Source organism: Morone saxatilis, unplaced genomic scaffold (genome assembly GCF_004916995.1).
Source record: "Morone saxatilis isolate NCDOM2014 unplaced genomic scaffold, NCSU_SB_2.0 Contig11, whole genome shotgun sequence".
Taxonomy (NCBI): Eukaryota; Metazoa; Chordata; class Actinopteri; family Moronidae; genus Morone; species Morone saxatilis.
The window spans coordinates 25,499,654-25,519,408 of record NW_023339663.1 but is presented as its reverse complement, the minus strand read 5'-3'; the positions used below and the strand labels follow the sequence as shown (position 1 = coordinate 25,519,408).

Below are 19,755 nucleotides of genomic sequence, written 5' to 3'. Positions count from 1 at the left end.
AGTGAGGAGGAAATGTATGGAGGACCAAAGTAAGTAAATAAATTACAAAATAAATAAATAAATAAATAAATATGCCATTAAAGACAGTTGATGTTGATCAACTAATAGGAGTAAAGTTGACCGCATGACACTTTATATGCATAATGAAGCAGAAATCCTTAGTCTATAGAAAAGGAAAAACAAGACAGAAAAAAATTACATGGGAAAGTAAAAAAAATAATAATTAATGTGAGGATAAATATATAAATAAATACATTATTATTAATACTAATTATGTCAAATGTATAAATAAATGAATGCCTGTATTTGTTTTTGATATTATTATTGGCGCATTCAATGGCATATTTATTTATTCGTTTATTGGCTCATTTATTTGTTTATTTAGTTGATAGTTAGTGATTTTGGCGGTGTCGGTCCTCCATACATACCCCACACTGTACGCGGGATGGGAACATCCTGGTGGGAGGAGCCAAACCCTCGCACTGCTCTGAGCTCGTTTCCTAAATAGAGCGGTCGAGGATGTGACTGTGTGTGTGTCCACCGGAGACACCTTGACAGAGAACTCTCCGTGTTTACAGACGCGTCGGGACGGGCACATGGGTAAGTGGAGAAACTCTGTGTCTTTTACATGGGACAAAGTCTGTTCACTGTCTGCTGTACACACGGACTGAGGGACGGGAGCCACTGACTCTTCACACAGTGTTGCCGTATTCTTGTTCACACGCTTTAACTCGGTCCGTTAGTTTTCTAAACAACCTAAAACAATGACATAATGTTTCTGTACAGCGTGCTGGTGAGCGCGACGGCACTTTGTTTTGTTGAGTGGCATAACGTGAGTACAGTACGGGCACTGTACAGAACCCAGAGTGCTTTAATGGACAGCTTAATGAAACTTTGATTAACTCTGCAACGCTGTTAAAACAAGCACTGGCTGTTTTTAGCGGGTTAGCGTCGCCGTTTTCTCCTTGGGATACTTCTACAGCCTGTCTATCTGAATGTGATGGGACCTGCTGCCTCAAAACTGTGTGTACTAGTAGGCTAAATATATTAAGACTAAGGTCAAGAGAAGAGAGGTACCAGTAGGGCTACTAATGTTGTACCAGAAGCATAATACCGAGAAGTACAGGACTGTCACAGTACCATGTCAGTGACTCCATAGCAATAGATACATTAAGGTAACTGTAATCCAGTGCTGCAGGGATGTGAATTTAAAGAGTTTTAATCCAAATTACTGTCAGTTTAGTACCTCCAAAATACCAACCATGTGCCCTTCCCCTCTAAGAGACTGGACATCAGTCCGTAGCAGAATTAAAGGGATGAATAACACCAGTTTTACAACACTTTGTCACAGAATATCTCAGATGTCTGTGGGGGAGTTATAGTAACTCCAGCTGTTTGGTGTTAATTTGTTTTAAAATGATAGTGTGAACATTTGGATGAAGTAATCTGGTTTTAAAGGAAGAGAAAGTCTATACCTAATACGTTTTGCTGTAATTGTTCCTCTTGTCCATACTTGCCACAACGAGATGTCTTCCTAAAGTGATTTCAGTGTAAGTGACAAAACTAAAAACACATTCTCATATAGCTAATATCATGCTTCAGTAGTCAGAGTCAGCTAAATCCGGTGGTTGTCTTCTGAAGTATAGTATTCCCTCTTTGTGCCTCTGTGGACACTACACAGAGGCTTGCTGAGGGACAGTAACACAAAGCAGGAACTTTGTAAAACTTTGAAGACTCACTTGATTTGTCTCACTGAGACTCCTGAACATATAACATATTATGTTCATCTGAACTTTAAAGTGCTTTTGTGCATTTGTCCTCCATCTTTTACATTGAAATTGCTTTAAGAAGGAATCCCTTAATTACAGCAACCAGTAATTATTAATATTAAAGTACATATGGGCATAAGGGTATTGCTTACATACTTTTTTTATATTATCAGAACAATGTCAGTAACAAAAGAGAGAATGACAAAGCTCAATGTAAAAAAAAAAACCCAGGACACTGATTGGTCCGGGACCACCTGTGCTTTGGACCAGTGTGCGAACTGTTCCGTTTGCGCTGTAATTACAAAGAAACATTCATAGCTGCAGTCATGAAGGCCTACTTGCTTGATCTGATATATAAGGATCACTTAATAACATCCATACATCAGTAATAGCCTCATTCTACACATTATCCGTGATGATAAAGATACAGAAGGCTAGAAATACATGGCAAAAATAGCATATTGTCAACATTTGAGACCCTCGATACATCACAAACCGTGTTCTCAGAGGAGCTCCTGTCTTGTTAAGCGGAGCCAAGCTCATAGCTCACACAAGTGCATAGCTTGTACCCTGGCAAGATGGATTCTTGTGTGACCCTGTGCTTTGTCTGATCATGAACATAAAAACCATACAACCACAGGATTCATGGCTCGCACAGAGTATCTCCCCCTGTTTAAAGGCAGTATGAAGGTGGTAAGCTGCCCTCCTAACCTGGCAAGGCCTGGGGGAATTCTCAAAAAGTCTATCGCTAGCTTTGGAAGGGATGGTTTAATTTGAATCGCCATCACATTTTCCTGGCTTTACATGCTGGAATGATGCTCCTTCTGAGCCTCACAACTCTTAGTTCAACCGGGACAGATTTTAGCAGGTTGGAAATTGCTCTCTAACTTCTTCTTTCAATGAAAAATTCTGTTTTTTCACAAGAGTTTGGTCTCTTAGTATTGAATTAAGAGCAATCATGTTCAAAGAGATGTTTGTACTGGGGCATTGCTTGCTGTTGTGTGACAAGTGTCTCAGCCTGTTGCAGTTTGCTGATAAACCCACATTCAAGTTTGAGAAAGTCCCTTCAGAACGTCGTGGGTGACATCACTGATGCACGCTTGTTTTTTAAATAGTCTGCACGGTAACTGTGGAGCCAGGAGATGCACGCAATGTATCACTAAACTAATATTGCACTCACCCATTTGCCTTTGAACATGAGGAACAGGAAAACCTGAGACTCCGTGGGAATGTCTATGGGAAGGACCAGTCGCTGAAAAAGCTATTTTCTCAGGCTTGTAAGGGAGTCCAATCCACAGACCATCATTCCACACAGAGCAGCATTTGAAGCGTCTGATTGGCAGGGAGAATGAAAAGTGTGTGGTGAATAGACAGAAAATGTGCTGCTCTGGAGCCCAGACCTCTTTTGTGCCCCGCTTCCTTGTCCCTGCTCTTTGTTTTCATATTTCATTAGCAGGGCCAGCAGCATGTAGCATCACCTTCAATTATCCTCCCTGTCAGCGGACTGACAGTGCCTGTCTGCTGGCTTTAGTGATTACAGGCTTCAGGGGACAGGTAATCAGGTCATGGTTACACTGTCACCCTGTCAGACTGCTGAGACCACAGGGAGCATATGAGATGAAAGAAGTCTCCCATCTCCAGTCGCTTATCTCCTAGCAGGCTTAGATATCCTAGATACTGTGTAGTCTGGAGCGTATATACTTACGTTTTGTTGCAGTACAGTGTACTGTGTTGATGTTTTTATTATTTTAGAGTTTAGTTCAGTTATGTGAATGGCATTAAGGATAGTGCATTTACTTTGTTGTCGCCCATTGACACTTACTGTAACTGTCATATGCTTTGTTCCATATAATTCATTCAATGCTATAGATATTTTAATGTCTCTGCCAGTCTTTGACTGTGAACTCAACGTTAGGGGTGTTGGAAAATATTTCAAATATATTGCAATATTTTGTTTTGTGCTATTGTATATATATTTTTGTGTTTAAACCGCTAGTTAGCAGTGTTATAAGCGTGAACTAGGGCTATGGAGTTGGTTGTTACAGGGACTGGGATACATTCAAATGTAGATCTCACTGTTTTGGTTTCATAAAAAGGTAAATAAAAGTAATTGTTTGCATATGGTGGTGTGTTCTTTATACTTTCCCTAAAATTTGATTTTAAAAATGTACCATTATACGTATCGTATCGCCAAATTCTTGCCAATACTTATTATTCACCGTTGCCAGAAAAATGACTTAGAATGAACACCAGTGTTGCTGCATGTGTAAATAGGCAAGTGTCTGCTAACACCTTAGCCATATCAAGGTAGAAAATGACGGTATGTGAATGTTGTGTGTAAAGCTTGTTTCTACTGCCCCCAAGTGGCCAAATTCCAGGTTCAAATTAGGACTTTTATTCAAGGTACATCACACACTGCATTTCAGTGAGAACTATTGTTCATTGCACAGTCCTGTGCCTCATGGGTACATGCACACAATGTTCTGATTACTGTAAATCTGATTAGTATGTTTCAAGTGTTTACATTTAAAGGAACATAACTTCCAACTCCCCTTGGTAGTTGGGACAGCCCGTTCACAGAATGATGTGACACAAAGGGACCCAACCCTCGGTCATCTCTACATCAGTTGAAATATACAGGAATACGTGGAGCTACATGTAAAAAGCATTAGTAGTATTGTTAGCATGTGGATGACACAGTGGAAAACATTTTAAACAAGCATTAGACATTTTATTCCGTCAGCCAAGATGAAACAGGACACGTCCAAAATCCTACTCTACAAAGGTTGGCTGGACGTTGTTTCATGAGAATGACAATCAAAACTTGACTGTGTCCTAATGTAATCAGGCTGGAAGCATAGCTGGGACCCCTGCCCATTTCATTCAATGCACTGGGTCTTTTTTGCGAGAGAAATGTGATGGCAGGAGTATAGATCTGATGCATACCATTTTGTTGCTTGTGAGTGTGTCAGTTTTGTGTTTTGGCATTGTGGTCAGTGGTAGGACTGAGAGGTTATGAAATCACTCTCAAGAACTGAGTTCAGGATATGACCTCAGTTATGGAAGTGACAAATGGCAGCATGTCATGTTGGTTGGACGTAGATAGCTTTATTTGTGCAATGTATAAAGTGAAGACATTCAGCCATCACATCATAAGAGAATAAGAGTAGAAAAATCTATGAACGGACCTCAGAGCTCAGCAAAGAGATTTGTGTCTCTGCCCCTTTTGGCTTCACTTGTTGCCTCAGATAGATGCTTGTTCCTCTTTACAGCTGGTGCAAAAGATTCTGTTGATGCCTGTATTCAAATTGGCTAGTGCAAAAGTTAAAATACAGGCATGCTATCAAAGACATACATCATACGTTTCTTGCGTTATGCTGTTTTTAATTTATGCAGCTAAAAAACTGGTATAAGAAGCATCGCCTCCAGTGTGTTTGGCTCTGGTCTGACAACACTTCATTTGCATTTTCACCAAGAAAGGCCGTAAGTAGGGACAACCACAGTAAAGTGGCCAGTCTTGAGGTCTAATAGCACTCTTTACCAACCTTTATGACCATGATTTACTTAATCTTTCTCACTAATGTATTTATGACTGTAAATGTGATGAATTGGATGGTGGTTTGGACAAGTGTTGAATCGGAGAGTAGAAAAAGCAGATGATGCCTTACAAGAAGTGAGAAAATATCACTTTTGTGACACGTTTACCTCAATGGACACATGGATATTGTGGAAATAAAACCTGTAACCAGAAACATGACAGTGCAGCCTGCCAGTTAGGTTCCTTTGTGCGGCTGTATGGAGTTCATGTGTTCACCAGTGGCATTTCCTTTCCCTCCTAGTTTCCCTAATGATAGAATATTTGGGGCCTTGTGGTAAACAGAAATAGCAACACTTCTGAAGGACAGGCTTCTCTTTTTGCACCACACGCTGAAGAAATAGAGGCTGCACTGTGTGTGTGTGTGTGCATTTTATTGAGAGGCTATTTCAAGTCCTCCGTGACTGACTGACTGACTGACTTAGTTTTTTCTAGTCAATTACATGGCCTGATTTAGCCCAAGCTAATGCAGGCTGCTCCTGTGTGTACTAATGCATTTCTTATCCACTTTGATGAGCCGTGGCGATGCCTGGCTAAACCAATGACATGCTGTATCACACACAGCGAAGATGAGCGGTTTAGCTGACTGTTGTTGCTGTGGAGGCTTGTTGTGTGCTTGTTACCTGTCTGTGCTGATGCTAACATCCAGACTGATGTGATTATGGAACAGCACAAGCTCATTTTAGTTCGGTCTACAGCACTCAAATCTTCACGCTAAAGTTTTTATGACCCACGTGGAATATCCCTGTCCTGTTTGATGATTAAACAGACGTTGCGTCTTATGTGGAAAAATGATATTTACAGTGATGGTTTCGTCACATCCAGCAGTGTGGCTTCATTCATTACAAATGGTCTTTTTCACACAAACCGTTGTGTGCACCGTTGTGTTTACGTGTGATGACTCATTTGAGAAGAAAAGCAGTGTGCTTCAGCGGGATAAGTGCTCTTAAGAGGGGCTCTCATTTAAACCCAGAATAACAGAACTGGAGCATCACTTTCCTCCTTTGGCGACTAAAGCTAATTAACATTTGTCAGTTTCAGCTACTTTTTCTATTTAACTTGAAAACACAAAGTAAGAAATGAAGACACTAAAAGTTTCTTGGTTTTTCTTTCAGAATCTCAGAGCTAGAGGAGGAACTGTTGTCTGTAAAATCGTCTCCCTTGTGTCCATCCTCCAAGTTTCAGGTTGAAGAGGAGTTCCTCCTCCTGCCAGGAGACAAATCAGACACTTTCAGGTAATATTGCTTTCTTAAATTTCTGACAGCTCTTCTATTTTATTGATGGGTCCTCCTTTTCTCATTCTATCTGCCTTATCTTTTACGATGACTAATAATCACAACCATTCCTTTGGGTTTTAATGTTATAAAACCGATTTTTATGTCATAAAACCACAATTCCAGTTAATTGAAATAGGCCACAGTCCAGTCCTTCACAGAATATTTACTAAAATGTTCAGAACTGCATTATACAACTCTGGTTCTCCTGATTCCAATTACTTGCAGACAGTGTTGAGGGGTCAGGGGAAATATAAAATGCATTTTATGTGTATCTTTATTGGGAAGTAAGAATGAAATCATGTTTACTGTGTTGAGCAATACCTTCTAGCAATGAGGGCTTTGGTTGATGTTCTCCCCTCTCCTCTGCTCATGCTGTGGTTTCTGGAAAAGCTCCTAATCTATTGGACTTGAGAACTCTTCCTGCGGGGTCGCCCCAGTAATCAGGCCTGAGCTGGTCCTTCCAATCCAGCCAAGCCTCTGGCTGCCTGCCGTCTGACCGCTGGGCCACACACCCGCACGTTTGATGCTAAAAATGCCGCAGAGGAGCTCAGAAATTACACTCAATAAATACAGAAATCAAATAAAACAATTTCCAAATATTAGCCTTGCAATCTGCTTTCCTGCAGTCATATAAAACTGCCTTTGTTGCTCGCAGTAAATAGGTTTCCCTCAGCCCTGCCAACTTAAACAGTAATGTTGGGTCAATGGCAGCGTGGCTTGGCTTAATTAAACTCAGTGTTGATTTGCAGAGACAGGGTCCAGGCCAGAGAGTGGTTTAGGTCTGCTCAGAGTCCCGACACTGTTCTTAATGGTGCCAACACTTCATTAATGCTGGCTGTGCATGGAGACGTTCTCTCCTCCTCGCTGAGTTGAGGACTAGGTTATACCAGCAACTTCCACATACTCTATCAAGAGTCTGTTTAACTTAGAGCACTCATGACTACGAGAACAAATAAAATGAGAAATGATTATAAAAATGGAAAATTCCTCGTAACCAAACGCCTGTAATAGTCCCATGGTCAGGGTGCACGACCCCTCAAATATCCTAAAATGTAATAGCTAAAAGACAATTCTGGTTAAATACAATCTCTGGCTTAATTTGTTTTGACATTATAATGATTTTGTACAATTCTACATTCCTCTGGTGTACTGGTAGTTTTACTGTCAGACTTGCTATCTTTTAGAAAATTCTGAATGATATGTGCATGATATTGGTTGATAAGTGCCACTGGTTGTTTTAGCACTTGTCAGTTGATTTATGGGATTAAGATTATTTGTTTATTGAAAATTTGAGTGAATAAAGGATAATAAGAATTTATGACCTGAAGAATAATAATAATAATAGGGACCAATTTGGTGACTACAAATTGAGGTCAGGCTGTTACAGCTACAGCCTGGCTGTTCAAGCTGATGTCAGTTTCACACAGAAGCACCCAGTGTGATCTTACATGTGGCTTTTAGCAATTATACACCCTAATTCCAGGTGACCTAGCTGATCCCAGCTGTAATATTTTTCTCATGCCAGCAATTCAGTGAAAGAGAAATAACAAATGCACATAGTTAATCCATGACCCCAGAATGGTCTGGAGTCAGTCTGCAGGATGGACAAGCTTCACCAGCTGCTAACAAAATCGAACTAATTCTGAAATCACGCAGACATTTTATCCAGGAAAGGAAATTTACATTAGAATGAGGTTATATGGTTAGATGTGTGCGGTACTTGTGTTGTCTTAAAGACCGATCAATTAAATGATACTCAAACACTAAACAACTGTTGGCTTGAATAATGGCTGTTCCTTCTTTACAATGAACAGGAGCTGTGGTTGAAATAATATCTGTAGAAACTTATCAAACAATAGAAATTCAAGGCTAAACTTTAAATTTCCAAAAGCAGCTTTATAGTGTACAATAAAAAAAACTTGAATTTGCCATTTGAAATATATACTTTGAGATTGTGTCCATTATTCATATCCATAATCCATTTACACACCACCTAAAATGTTGATGTAGAATGCTTAGTGCACTGTAGTGGCACACCTACTGGAAGTGCCACCTGCAACTAGCAATTTTTGATACCTCTGTGTACACCACTGACTGACATTAATACAGGATGAATGCATGTGGGAAGACTTGTATAATGGCTCCAAATGAACTCCACTTGTTCTAAACATATACCAACCAAAGAGTCCACCCTTTACCCCGTAATCTTGGAGAAAGAGATGGTAGTGTTAGGGAGTGTATATACTGTATATGTGTGTGTGTGTGAAGAGGGGGTTAGGGGTGGGTGGATAAGAGATTGTGTGGACCCTCAGGATAGAGGCCTCCGATCTACTTACCATCTCTTCACAACATTAAAAGGATGATATTACTTTGCTGAAAGCACAGAATTGCAATGAGAGCAGGAACAAACAAAAATGTTAAAGAATTCATTATAATATCATTTAGCAGATCAAAAGACTGGGCTGAGGCTAAAGATACTTCTCTGTGATTAAGTAATGTGGCTCTGCAAAAGAAAGATATATGTTTCTCAAACTGTGGGGCAGGGACCCCTGGGGTGGGGGCAAAGAGACGCTGTAAGGTGCCATGCATGACCGGGGTGAAAAATGTGAAGTGTAACTAAAGTTGAATGAATCTGTTTCATGTTGAAACAATAAACAAACAAGTGCATTCATACTCGCCTCACAGTTATGAGGTGGGAGGATCCGCTGCTTCAGGAAGTGTTTTTCCCCATTTTATATTCCCATTTCATGTGTTTCTTTAACTAATATCTTCAGTGTTACTCAGCATACAAACACAGATCTCTGGGCAAATGATAAATGGGCTTAAAACCTGGTACTCCAGTTGAATTTGAGTGTGTGAGTGTGTTTGGGGATCCTTGACTTGGAATTGTTTGGGGTAGGTTGTGGTTGGAATTTTTCTTATTTTATTGGCCTGGTAGAGCTGCAGCCTCTTTTGTTTCTTATAAATATTATACTGTACATGCTGCATGATTACAGTTTGGAAAACGAGACATTTAGCTAAGACAGTGCACATCGCGTCAGTCCAAGATCACTTCACCTCAGTGTCACAGCAGATAACTTTGCAGGGAAAAACGACAATGGTGCACATGTGTCAGTATTGAAAGTTCAGCTGAAGACCAATTAGTGTTTTTTATGAAAGGAACAGAGAGTATGGAAGCATAGCCGTATTTTACGGGGCAGCTTGTGTTTCAATCTGTGTTGCAGGCATGACATCAGTGTCTCTGTGTTGAGACAGGAAAATCTTATCCCACTACCACTGTCATAAAAGCAACACAATAATGAAATGACATCACAGTGGGCCAGTAATTAAATGAGCAGACTGCTGTCTTGGAGTTTTTACTAGGCTGGGAGATTGTGAGTAACAGTGCAGCACGCTGGAGAATAGGGTGTCGGTGAATGCAGCCCTGAAGCCGTGGGGTTGTTGAGTGTGAAATTCACGCATTTATCATCATGTTCTTTATTGCAAGAACACATATTTTGTATTGTCTTCATATGTTGACCTAAATGAGTATAAACGCACTAATACAGACTTTTCTATACTCTCATCTCCTTATAGTGACTCATACTTGACACACAGCATCTTAGTTTGCTAACTGAACGGAGGAGTCGGATGGTATGGCAGACGACAGTTTAAGCCATCTAATCTGCCTGGCCTTCAGCGTGGCATTAAATGGCTCGGTTGCTGGTGGACGGAGATGAGTTTAATCATTACATTTCGGGCAAAAACTCATTAGCTTGTTGACCTGCAACGCAGCAGAGGCCAGCATCGATACTCAAGCTGCATGATACCAGAGGCTAGCCTGTCTGACTGTGGGTGATGAATTAATCACAGTCCGCTCCTGCCAGCACTCGGTTTCCCTGCTCCTGTCTTGCTATGAAAGGCATGTTCCTGCCTCAATAAGCAAGAGAATAGGGTGAAGTGGAATATTTTAAGATTGACTTTACTGAATCTCAGGTTTTGTCATTGGGCAGATTTACAAGGAGACTCATTTGCAGCTGTCGTTGCTGGTTGTGACATGTGTGTTAACTTTTGCTTCTTTAAAGATTGTGCATTGTGCCAGAGTATCATTTGCATAAGAAGATGCTAATTTCATCGTTAAGTCTTTTAAGTAGCTGCAACTCCGTTATGTTTTTACATAAATTGTCATTCGCTTTCCCTACATCAAAGAGAACTCATATTCACAAGTGGGTATGTGGGGAGGGGTTGGCACATTGAATGCTACTCTAAACAGGGAAGTGTTAAACACTTCAGCCAGTAAACAAGCCTGCTGATCTCACTCCACCTCCCTCGGGGAGCAGGTCCACCACGTAGTCTGACTGTTTACCATGTATAAGTTATCCTAAGAACTCTTATAAAAACTCCATTTATGAGAACTTCAAAGACTGTCCGGGGTTTGCCAGGGGGGAGGAAGAATCCTCTATCAGTCCGCCTAGTGATGCCTTGAGCAAGAGGGCCTCTTTCTCTCCCTGCTGATGGATGCGATGCAAATAAGCTGCTAGAGGAAGAACGACAACATCGGGCAAAAATGGGAAGTAGAGGAGAGCAAGGAGATGAGCAAAGCTGCGGGGAAGGTAAAGACGTGAATAAGGAATGTGATCTGTCATCAGTCTTTAACACTTTTGTAAACAGTAATGAAACTGAAACTCTTTCATCTTCCAACATATGGCCATGGAACTTACCATAGGTGTTTCTGTGCTGACAATGTGGATCAGCTCTATTATCTGCCAAACCAAAATAATGTTAAGTCTTGCGTTTATCGGAGAAAGTGGCTATTTTATTCTACTGGTAGCAGAAGATTGGGGGGTTACCTAGTGATGCATGCTGGGTAGCATCAGCTTGAAGCCTCATTGATTCACTGTTGGAGTGACTGGAGCATGGGTCATGGTGGGGTCAACACAATTAGAGATGAACCCATGGTCTTTAATGAGGAGGAGGGATGAAAGGGTTGCCAATTACTCTGTGCTGCTTTGTACTGCAGACAACCTGGTGCTGTTAAGACCCAGTGTGATTAACCTTCTGCAGCTCTGACTTTGTTTATTCTTTACAAGAGAAGATGGTAAAGTGGCAGCTGTTAATTAGAGCTCATGAAGTTAGAACTATAGAATTTTCTATTTTTACACTGTTGACCCCGTTTAGTGGGGTTTATCGGGGTCAAGGGGCCAGTGTTAGAGGGGTCTTGCCATGTTCTCTTGCAGATTGGATGCTAAAAGATGAAATGCATGGTACTGTGCGCATACTACACTGCAAGTTTCCAAACCATTATCTGAAGAATAATTGCCTGAGTGTTAAAGGTGACACTATCAATTAGTGTAGATTGAAAAACGCCTCAGTATGTGTTAAAAGCGTTGAAAAGCCAATTAGGAGCAATCAAAGTCTACAGGAAACTTCAATCACATTGCTATAAATGAAACCTTGACAACTTCTATTCCAGCAGTCTCCCCTGTATCACAGACATGCAGCATGGTTGCCTTGGTTGCAAAAACTTAAAGAACGGTGAAATGGCATGCCTGGCTCTGTTCAAAGGTAACAAAATCTGCCTATGAGCTCCTCTAAAGCTAGTAAACATGTTGTGTGGAATGTAAAACCTCAGGCTGTGGTTTAATTTGTGGATATTTTACGTGCGGACTTATCCAGTTAGCTGTTTGGCTAGCTATTTCCTCCTGCTTCCAGTCTTTATGTGAAGCTAAGCTAACTGTCTCTTCGCTGTAGCTTCACCTTAAATGGACAGATACCAGAGTAATATTAGGCCTCTCATCTGACTTTCAACAATAAAAGCACATTTCCCAAAATGTTGAACTTTTCTATTAAATGCTAGTTTAAATCAAATAACCTTTAATTGCTTGTCTACCGGTTCCGTGTTGCGGTTGTGTAGTTAATTCTGAAGTTTGCAGTTAGTGTAAGACGGTGATAAAATAATGCCCAGCTTGATGAGAAAATTCTTCACGTTGATGTGTGTGGGCGGAGGTGGTTGGGAGGGGGAATTCAACTTATTTTCCCTCTTTTACTGATGAAACAGGAAGTAGTCTGTCAGAACTAACAAAAAGTTGGCAATGTGGAGGAGTTTTACTCTGTGTCCAGTCCTGCTGTCATCATTCTGTGGTTGACCGTGTGATGATTTTTCAGGGCATCTGAAGTCTCAAAAGCTGCCCAGCATATCTTCGCACACAAGAACACAAAGAACATTATTGGTTACCATTAAAGGTTGGCCACCATAATTCATTTGCATCTTTGAGCTGTGATAACAATACTTTTACAGATGAAAGTTTGTTTGATGTGTGTATGTAAAAGTTCCAAAATGTTTTTTAATGACTGGAATGTAGTTAGTTATTTAAGGAGAGGACTGATGGTTAAACCTTCATTTATTCATGGAAGGTTTAGTGAACACCATGCAGTTATTGAGAAACAACTCCCACTCGGTACGCTTCAGACTTCCTAAGAACTGCCCAGACCAGTCATACGTCATGATCTTCTACTGTCACCAACTGAGGACTTATGAGTAGTATGAGTTAGGTTCCTTGCTTGAATGCATATTTGTGGTGGTTGTTAAGGGAGTCACTTAGCAGTTTTATTATCAATATCCCAATTAGTCACAATACTAAAATCTAGGAGTTCTTTTAAAGGAACAGCTGCTTAGCTTAGCTTAGCATAAAGACTAGAAATAGGGGGAAACAGCTCACCTGGCTCTGTCTAAAGGTAAGGCTCCTGCTTCATACTTAACATACAGATATGGAAGTGGTATTGATCTTATCTAACTAGAAGGTGAAGCATTACGCATCAAGTGTACTGTATATTAGCCACAGGAAAGACTGTTTTTAGTAAGAAATGTCTGCTTCAGTATACTTTATGTGTAGAAAAATGTTAGATGGAAACCCATAGGCTCCATTTACCAAAACAACAATATGTGACGTTCTGCTATTGTACAGGCATAACTGATATAAAATCCTGTGCGATTCAAGCTTGGAAAAGTGTGTTTCACAGCCTCACAAAGCATGGTCACGGTTCCAAAGATCCACAGCAAATGGATTTCATGGGTGAGATAAAGAGAAGAGCGTTTTTCTGTGAGGTTTGCTCAGAGGGCTTAGCACCTCATGTTAAGGATACATCTGGGGTGTGGGAGCTGTGGGGGAATTTTGAAGTTAAAGACAGGCCGCAGCAAGTATAGATTAGGAAACTACCGAGCTATTTCACTGATGTTTGATAATTTAGGAAATTACTATAATAAATATAGAAATGATTTTCCGAAATACAAAATATCCAAAAATAAATAATAATGTGTAACTACAATTATTTGTTGTGTTATTATTTTACAAGCTGAAGGCCGAAGATACCAAAAACATACAATCAAAGGTAAATCATATAGAAATTTGATAGATTGAGCATGTGACTCACACAGTGCTGCTCAACAGTTTGTGAACCATACGGTGGACCAATGGAGCTCACATTTTCTTTAGATGAATTTATAGCCTTTCCCAGACAAGTGGTGTTACTGCCGTCCAGAGTTCCTCTGAGAGCTGTCTTCCTCTCAGCTAGGGCTGCACTATTCGATAAAAACATCATATTGTAATTATATGTATTATTATGTATATTAAAATCTCTGTACCAAACAACATGGTTTCTACAGTCTGAAGAACAAGATTTGTAGGCCAGTTCATCTCTTCTGCGATTTGGATATTGCGTTGGGTCATATTGCAATTTCGATAATATTTCGATTAATTGTGCAGCCCCACTTTCACCATGATTGACCGGTATTAGTTCACTTTGGTAAGACTAAGCTGACCAGGTTTGATCGGTTTGAATCAGTGCTGCCCAATGTCTTCGCTTAAGATGTCTCATTAGTTAGTTAATGTACCTCAATGCAGCTCAACGTTCACCAACTTTTACCCCTACAAAGGTTTACAATTTATTTTTATTTTTATTTTTAATTGAATTCATTCATTCATTTAGTCTTTTCACTGCACAATTGGTTTCCAAAAAAAAAGTATATGGAATTGATAAACAATACAATACAGCTGTTATTTCACAAAATATCTATTTTAATAAATCATCTGAAGACACTTGGAAATTGCCAGAGGTTAACCATTCAAAAATATAAAGAGACTCAAGAGGATTCAGTCTTAAATTAACATAAAAATAATGCTCCTCCTCTCACATTGTGTTTTTCATTTGGATGTAATGAAATTACAATATATAGCTTTGCCACATTTGTGTGAGTGCTGGTTGCTGCAGCCTGTTGGCTCATCCCGTGGGTTTTATTGATTTTTATTCCAGCCAGATAGTGTTTCTGCCATAGTAACATATTACATCTGCATTGATCAGGACAACTGGTCTGGGTGTCTTGGAAGCACATGCACATGTAGGCTCTCACAGACTCAGAGCCAGATTTATTGTCACAAAGACAAAAACAAAAGAGAATAGTCTATAAACAGTTTGTACATTTTTATTTGTATGTATTGTGAATATTCTGTAGTTAAGCTTTCCCTTCTCACCAACATTATACATAATCAAGCATTCACAGGACTACTTATCTACAATCATCATGTATTACTACAAAACTGTCTCCAAGAAATTGCAACAATAATGAAAATATCTGCATAGTGTAGAGCAAAACATGTGCAATGACAGCACATCCACCTGCAGCAACTTTAACATTTTAAAAATGTTGTATGGTCATGTTTAGGTGCTCACAGCATTTGGTTAAGGTTAGGACGAGATCCTGGTGTTGGTTTAATATTGACAAAGTCCACAGTGACTTCAAGCACAAAACCAGACATGCTCAATTCATTAACATTTAACTGCAACCACAATCTTTCCCTAGCCTTTACCAACGTGCCTTTGTTGCCTGAGATTGCACGGGAGTCAGGATGTGAATCCCAGTCTCTGGTATCAAAGTCCTGCACTTGGTACTTTCACCATCCATCCCAGTCACAATAGTGTGTGCTAAATAAATGTTCCTACACTCAAAAACATTGCAGGGAACATAATCCTGGGAGCAATTATGTTTCCTTATAAAACTTGTTTGGGAAAACAGATTAGTAGTCTGTACAGGGTTTATTACAGATGTGAATTGCTTGCTTAATTGCAGTTTGATTAAATTTAGTTCGTCAAGTTAGCAGAGTGATGGGATTTTTTGAGAATGATATCGATTTTAGAGGGCAAAAATTCACATATTACCAATGTGGTGGCCGCTATAGTACGTTTTATGAGATGGAATAAAATAGACCTTATCAGTGTTATGTTTATGTTCCAATTTTGCACCAATATGACCATGTAAAGGTACTCAGAAGGGTGCTTTCTGAAACAAATAACTTGTTTGTTATGAAATGAAATGTTTAAGTGAAATATTCCTAACATGTTAAATAATTGAACATATACATTGTCAACCAACCATTTATGTCTTGCGCTTTATGTGACGCATTATTGTCAACACAATAACTCAGTTCTCACACAAGTGCTGCAAAGGGCCTTCTGCTTTTCAAGGACTCTCCTAACTAGCGCAGAGCTCTATAGAGTGACTTTACAGCACCACAAGGATTTAGCTGATTCAAGCAATATAACATACAATTAAACAACAATTAAACTGAACCATCACCCAAGAACTGCTGGAAAGAAATGTTTGTTGTCTCCTTTCTTGTGGAAATAGCAGCACATAAGACTGGTGGAAAGGATTCTTTTTTTTTTTCTCTTTTTAAAATATTTGTGTCTTGCCATCAAATAATCCAGATTGTAAAACAGATAAATCCTTCTGACCTTTAAATCCCGAATATGCAAGGAGTCTTTGTCTGTGACAGTGTGTACCCTGGACTGACCTGGTAGGGTCAGCTGGGATCTGTGCTGGTGCTGAACTGGATGGGTTAGATGATAGCGTGCAGTCTTTTGCAAACCAATTGCCATACTATACAACTGTAAAACATTTAGACATTTAATATGAAATGAGGATGTGTGTATTGATGTGTATTTTCAATAGGAAGCTCTTAAACAATCACTCATGGGAAAAGACCACATTGCCGTAAAAAGACTGCATTTCAAATCAACATGGGATTTTCTATTTAATTTTATTATTCTTGATGTATCTGCTAGATAAGTGACTGGCACTCAATAATATTATATTTTTTATCAAATGTAGAGGTCCTTTAAAATCAACAGATAATCACCAATACATTTCCACTGTGCATGACAAATGTGTTTGTCCCATCTCCCAACCCTGTGAACTGGGTCTGCAGTGGGGGTTTTGGTGGCTCAGCTCTGGGATCCACATGCTGCAGTAATCCAGAGAGGGTTAGGATAAAGCCAGCCAGGCTTCGCCTCACTCTCTGCCTCCTCCCAGATCAGATGAGATTAGGAAAGAGCTAAGGAGCTCTGGGGGAAGGCAGGGCTCAGAAACACTGTGGCTGAGGAGAGGAGGGACACAGCGAGGCAGGTGGGCACTCCTGCAGGAGGAGAAAGCAGGAGAGCAGAGACTAGTTCACTCAAGACTACCGGGCTAAATACTCATGTTGGTGTACATGAAGGAGTGCTGCTGTCAACTAGAGTTTGGAGCTAGACAAGGTGTGTGATGACGTAGATGGACTACAATTCTCTTGGTGTTTTTCAGTCAGATAACTCTTGAGTTCCTCTTGATGTGTGTATGTTAAATCCATAGTCACAGATCAAACTCCAAAGTAAAAGACTTCTGAGGGAAAAAGGACTCTGGAAGAGAAGAGAGAGACTATGACAGAAATGCTGGTTCAGTCCCTGGTAGCAGTGCATTTGACTTGGTTGTGCGTTCCAACAAACACAGTTGGAAGTGTTTGTGGGTTGGAAACCGGTAAGAAATCATATCCTTGTTGTTGAACTAGCAAATCCTGCTGGTTGGTCAGCAAACCTTGGTGCATTTTATGCCACCCTGGTGACCTCCTTGCTGTCAGGTGAAGAGAAGCAGCAGAGTGGAATTAGCAGTGACAAAGACTGCAGTGCAGCAGTGCCATATTGAGGAAATTGACAAATTAAAGAAGGAAAAGAAAGCCTGAAGGAAGGATCCACCAGGTCTTGCCAAGTCTTTACACAGAAAATAGTGTTATAGTCGGTTGCATGGAAATATTTGCACAGAATTATTTGAAGTAGTAACCAAGAAATTTCTCCAGAAAACAGCCCGTAGTAAACTGTATATACATTCTTTATTCATCGAGGAAAATATCTGTTGTTTGGTCTATCCCAGAGTGCAAAGATTGGGATTTTTTTTACATTTCTTGACATTGTCTTGGCGCAAGGAATGTAGGACCTTTTGTCAAATGATGCTGTTATGAAGTATTTAAATGTATTTGCTGAACATAACTGTTTGTTCCACTGTTCATACTGTGATGATGGCTGAATAATCTTGGCACTAAGTTGTCTGTTTCTATCTCTGTCTTTTTCAGCAAACCATGCAAAACTGATACTGAAGCAACAGAGCTGAGAGTGGAAGTATGTGTTAAGGATTTTCTGCTGCACTCTTAACTACCTGGAGCCCACTATTATTCTTCTTCAGCTGTTGAAGGAAGTTGTTTTGGCAATGGGGAGGAAGAAGATCCAGATCACCCGGATCGTAGATGAGAGGAACCGCCAGGTCAGTGTCTTCTTCCTCTGTCATTTAATCGTACATTTTTAAAGATTTTGTCGTGTACTTATTAACAACAGTATAGCAACATAAACCATGCGGTATTGTTGCCCTGCTATATCTATGTCATTGGTAAAAGCCTTTGCACGCCAAGTCTGTTTTTCATTCAGAATTGGCGCACATTTAAAAGAAAAAAAAGACCTTACATTGTGTCAATCATGTCCATCAGTGGAACAGGTTTGATTTGCTGCGTTTTTTCGCACCCATCAAAAGAAATAGAGGATGAGGACAGCACACAGACAGAGAGGGGGAACAATAGTTACAGAGGGAGCACAGCTTTGCCTCTTGTAGCCGCGATGCCAAATGTAAGACGTGGGCAGAGAGTGGCAACAGCCTGCTGAGGAACCGCCAGTGGAGGAAGCAAGGGAGGAAGTGGGGGAGAAAGAGTGCGAGACAGAGTGACAACAGTGTCAAGAAACACCTTGTATGTAATATTTTCTTTTTCTGTTTCTACCTTTAAGTGAGTGGACCACATAATCATCCTCGTTGGTTGATGACTGAGTCTCGTATTGTGAATTTTTGAATGAATAGAATAATTAAGCACATCAGATCAGTGTGCAAGGTTTCTACGGATAACAAATATATCGGATGACGGATTAAAAAACACACGGAAAATATGGACTTGGTGTGCAAAGGCCTAAAAGGTGCAGAAGTGGCAAAGCAAGGTGTCCAAGGAGAGTCAGCTCTCACATCTAAGGAGTGATATAACCCATATAAGGAGTGCATCCCTTATATAAGAATTATGCCTCCTTAGTTCTCTTCACAAAACCCTTTGGGTGAAAAAACCTCCTGTGCACATAAGCTTCTGTAAGCGCCTTCTCCCTGACACTACTATGTTGAATATTTCCCCAGTCTTCTGAATCACAATATGCATCCATTTAAAAAAAAGCATACTCCATATCTCTACTGTGGTAAACAACATCTAGAGGCAGTTTTGGAATTGTCTGGTTGTTATGTTTTGTTTTTATGATGAGTTGATGTGTGGCCCCTGAATGCTGCTAAGATCCCACTCCAACAAATAAGGATTCACTGCGTTTATTCCAAGATCCAAATGAGCCACAAGCAGAGTTGGAGATTACATTTTAAAAAGCAGCCCTGTAGAGTCTTCATATAGACAGACCAAATATTATGTGGATGTGCAAGTATTTGCAAGTTAATGAACGCTTTACAAAGGGATCCCTCAAAGAGCCTTCTGTGGATCCCCTATGGTTTCAATCCAAAGACCTGAAGATTCCTCTAAGTTTTACTTTTGAGAGTGCAGTGGTCACAGCTGGTGGCGAGGGCAGTAATTTGGGGTTAGCTAGGTCCGGACAGCACCCTGTCATTAGCAGGGCGGGTCAGTGTTAGGGACACACAGTGGCCTTCTCTCCTCACCGTCTCCTTGCACAGCCACACTGCTGCCCACTGGAATCCCTCTCTGTCTGTCTCCTCTATATATATCACCCCCAACAGCACAACAAA

The 19,755-nt window shown here is 40.3% G+C and overlaps 1 protein-coding gene across 1 annotated transcript in view; it reads left to right on the top strand.

Moving 5' to 3' along the window:
- Nucleotides 1–499: 499 nt before the first annotated feature.
- The window catches only part of LOC118321217 (myocyte-specific enhancer factor 2A-like), a 41,182-nt gene continuing 21,926 nt past the window's right edge, over nucleotides 500–19,755 (top strand). The window contains exons 1-3 of the mRNA XM_035652448.1: nucleotides 500–600; nucleotides 6,480–6,599; nucleotides 18,056–18,243. Of these exons, the coding sequence (XP_035508341.1) occupies nucleotides 18,190–18,243 (54 nt within the window). The 5' untranslated portion in view covers nucleotides 500–600; nucleotides 6,480–6,599; nucleotides 18,056–18,189. The remainder of the gene's footprint in view (nucleotides 601–6,479; nucleotides 6,600–18,055; nucleotides 18,244–19,755) is intronic.